The following is a 3,520-nucleotide window of genomic DNA, read 5'->3' as shown; positions in this document are numbered from 1 at the left end:
CACACAGCCAAGGAAACTCTCAGGTGGTTTCAGAAAAAGAAAATAAAGTTTGCTAGAATAGCCGAGCCAATCACCTGACCTGAATCCAGCTGAAAATGTAAAGAACTAAAGCTCAGAGGGCCCACAAAACTTTTGTGTGGACAAATGAACCACAATCAAACCAGAGCAATGCGTGGTTCTCCATACAGCCAACAAGGTTTTTGTATGAAATGTTAAATACATTTCATTAAGCATTTTCAATACTTTTTCTCTGTGATTTCTCATTATTGCACATTAGTGGTTTGATTTCTTATTTTGTGGATTGTATGGATTGTTACTGAAACCTAGTGAGACTTTCACATCAATAGCACCTTTAGAAATATATATTTACTTGGAAAAAAGCATTTTTTTTATTGTACATTTATTTGTTTTATACACCTTTTTATGGTAAATAAAAATAATTGTCTGTAATAATATATCGTGCAAAATCTGCAGTTAGTCATGTAAACCATTTACCCATCTGCTCCTGCCCGTCTTCTTAGTTGGTTTCTGCTCACATCTCATCCATCCCTCCCCCACAAACCTCAAAAATGTTTGCCCTATATTGCAGTAAAGAAGCCAGAAACACTCACCAATTGCATTCATGTTGGAATTGAACAAATCAGTAAGCTTTATTGTGCAAATGTTGTGCTCCACAGTAATATAAATTCTATAGATAAAGTAATAAATAGCTTTGGTGATCAGTTTGCATACTTCCTGTGGGACAGTCACTGTGCCTCCTGCATGGCTTTCATTCATTTCTGAGAGTTTAATAACTTTTAAACTTTAATTTTTAATGAGACTTTATGGAGCATGATTGATATGGTCCATGAGTCCAGGCAAACCATTAACCATTATTAACAAAATCAATAAGACACAATCAGATTCCTAAATTCTATTGTTAACCACAATAATTATACTGTAATTCTAAGAAAACTCATAAGGACTTTAAGATTGCTGCGGTGAAGTTGCCAAAGTGTAGAGGCTGTTCTTGGTCATAACTTCATACACATAATCATCTGGTTCTTGCTGCGAACTCCTGGATAATCTTCTGCAGCTCTTCCTTTGTTTCACCTGTCGGTAGTATGTATGTCAAAGGGGAAAGTAAGTCATAATGTTATTAATAATTCATCTGTTATATAACCTGCGCCAAAGTGTGAATAGTTTATAGTCTTCCAAGAAGCAACAGAACAAGGAGTATATATAAAGTGGTGGTTTTAGATGTTATCAGTCTCTCAGCACAACAACATCTATCACGGTCACAGCAGTTACATCAAAGTGTTGTGAAACTCTACAGACAGAAAGGCAGTGTGTCATAGCTTGCAGAACTGGAATAGATTATCTTGCATACTGTAAAAACATTTTAACTCCTTGAGACTCTGTGTTCTCTCATGGGGACATTACTTTTGTGACTTTTTTGCACCTTAAACTCTTTTCTGATGCAGTAAAAATAAACTCACTGTCCCCATATAAGGGCATGTTCTTGTTTTTTAAAATACAATATAGGACAGCTATGTAATCAAGTCAACTCACCCTGTGGACTATCAGTAGGATAAAGATTATGATTAACAGCACGCTAAGGTACGTGCAGGTAATGACAACTAACACCGAGGTGGGAAGGTCATCTTGTCCCAGGCATGGTGCCACTTCTGTGAGAATAAAGGAAAACAAATGTGTTGTTGTCTTGCAGCTGCACAAAAGATTTGCTATAATTATTACATTCGTGGAATTTCTTTAGCTTGCAGACCACTCACTAAGAGTAAATTTGCAATTCCTGATAAACCTAAAGGAGAGAGCATATAAACTAAAACTCCCTTGTATGTATCACATAGACAAGAAGAGATGTAAATGTACTTGTGTATGATGTTTCAGTTCATTTAAAATTTTGTAGAAAATTAACTATATCAAAAGCAAACAACTGTATTTTACATAAGTCAAAGAGCTAAATCTAGCCACTGTTGTGTTAATATAGTGATTAGGCTTTTTAATAAACAGTGTTTATATATAGTGCTACCTCTGCCAAAAACCAAAAGACCCATTTAGCTGTAACATCATGACTGTATAGGTAAAAAAACAAAAACAAGTAGATTAATTAAATTGTTGCTTTTTCATACATGTTTCTGCATTTTCTCAAAAAGTCAAAAGGTAAGGGTTATCTATTAAATATGTAACAGGTACAGGGTATGCACTGCACTGCACTTGGCCAACTCTTTTGTGAGTCACTGGACAAGATTGTGGCGTTTTTAACAAGAAGAAAACACACGTATGAAAACGGTGTAGACGCTGCACGACTCTATGGTCAAATGATTTTTTGTAGACACAAGTGAAGACACCAGAATGATCCACAGTCAGACTGGTTATTGTGATGCTATGGTTCATAGAGGTTCCTTCAGTCTCAATCTTGCCTTCATATCTTGCCACTGATATGATTGCTATAAAAATACACCTCATTCTGTTCTCATATATTTCTGTAATTTATCATATATTCATCAAGATAGAAGCAGATTTGGGGCCAAAAAGTAAGGGTCAGATCTTGACTCTCTAAATACTGCATGCAGTCCACTGTCCTTGGCTGATTCTACAGGCTTGTGAGCTGCAGAACAAGGTCGCAGAATCTTTAACGAGGAAAAAACAGAAACTCACCTCTCACGAAAACTGTGTAGACATTGCAGTTGACACCTTTGTCAGCGGATTCTTTGTAGACACAAGTGTAGACACCAGAATCATCCACGGTCAAGTTGCTGATGGTGATGTTGTGGTTCATGGGAGCGCCGTTTGACTCAATCCTGCCTTCGTATCGTGGTCGCTCCATGATTTTGCTGTTGGCATAGTTACCATAGAAATACACCTCTTTCTGTTCAATAAAGTTATGATACAGATACATCCCAGCATATCCATCATTGTTTTGGGGGCATCCTTCTGATGAGCACTTCAAAGTGATGCTCTCACCAGGCTCTCTGATGATTATAGTGCTCTCTGTTATAGAAGAGGCAACATGTTTGATTAGATGATGGACAAATACAGAATAAAACAGAGACATCTGCACTAGAGACGCACAGCAAACATCAACGTGACGTAAATCACTCATTGAAGCTATCCTTCTAAATTAGTTATGTAAATATTGTTGCAAGCAGATTTCAGCTGCATTAAAACAATAAAATATTTTAAGAAAATGATGTGGACGTACCTGAACTGGAACAAAACCCGATCAATAACATGGCCCAGTAGAGTCGTGTCATCTTTGCAGAAGTGACAGCGTAAACTGACTTTTTTTTTCTCATACTCTGTGTAGACACAAAAAGAGGTCACACACCAATGGTTTCCTGCCTGTTTGATGTGGAGTGACGATGTGCGACATCCTGTGACAAAAGAAACTCTTTACTATTATGATGATACTGATACAATGATAATACTGACTTGGACAGTGACATTAGCTCTAGCTTTTAAAGACTAATACAAAAATAAAAATGTATACATGAGAAAAAAAAGATTGTACGGAAGT

The 3,520-nt window shown here is 36.6% G+C and overlaps 1 protein-coding gene across 1 annotated transcript; it reads right to left on the bottom strand.

The window, feature by feature from the left end:
* Nucleotides 1-625: 625 nt before the first annotated feature.
* On the bottom strand, nucleotides 626-3,266 carry LOC113023259 (V-set and immunoglobulin domain-containing protein 1-like). Its single transcript, XM_026169284.1, has 4 exons — nucleotides 3,206-3,266; nucleotides 2,662-2,994; nucleotides 1,552-1,667; nucleotides 626-1,092 (listed from the first exon to the last, which is right to left on the bottom strand). Exons 1-4 carry the CDS (start codon nucleotides 3,255-3,257, stop codon nucleotides 967-969), a joined length of 627 nt encoding a protein of 208 aa, XP_026025069.1. The 5' UTR covers nucleotides 3,258-3,266; the 3' UTR covers nucleotides 626-966.
* Between the last annotated feature and the right edge of the window lie 254 nt (nucleotides 3,267-3,520).

Source organism: Astatotilapia calliptera, chromosome 6 (assembly GCF_900246225.1).
Source record: "Astatotilapia calliptera chromosome 6, fAstCal1.2, whole genome shotgun sequence".
NCBI lineage: Eukaryota > Metazoa > Chordata > Actinopteri > Cichliformes > Cichlidae > Astatotilapia > Astatotilapia calliptera.
This window is presented reverse-complemented; position numbering and strand designations above follow the sequence as displayed.

What these genes read in the sequence shown, in the direction of transcription:
- LOC113023259 (XM_026169284.1), bottom strand. Translation starts at nt 3,257, where the DNA reads ATGACACGACTCTACTGGGCCATGTTATTGATCGGGTTTTGTTCCAGT. An exon ending in CGGGTTTTGTTCCAGTTCAG is followed by an intron (nt 2,995 to 3,205) that starts GTACGTCCACAT and finishes CTTCTATAACAG; the next exon opens with AGAGCACTATAATCATCAGA. An exon ending in CTACACAGTTTTCGTGAGAG is followed by an intron (nt 1,668 to 2,661) that starts GTGAGTTTCTGT and finishes TTATTCTCACAG; the next exon opens with AAGTGGCACCATGCCTGGGA.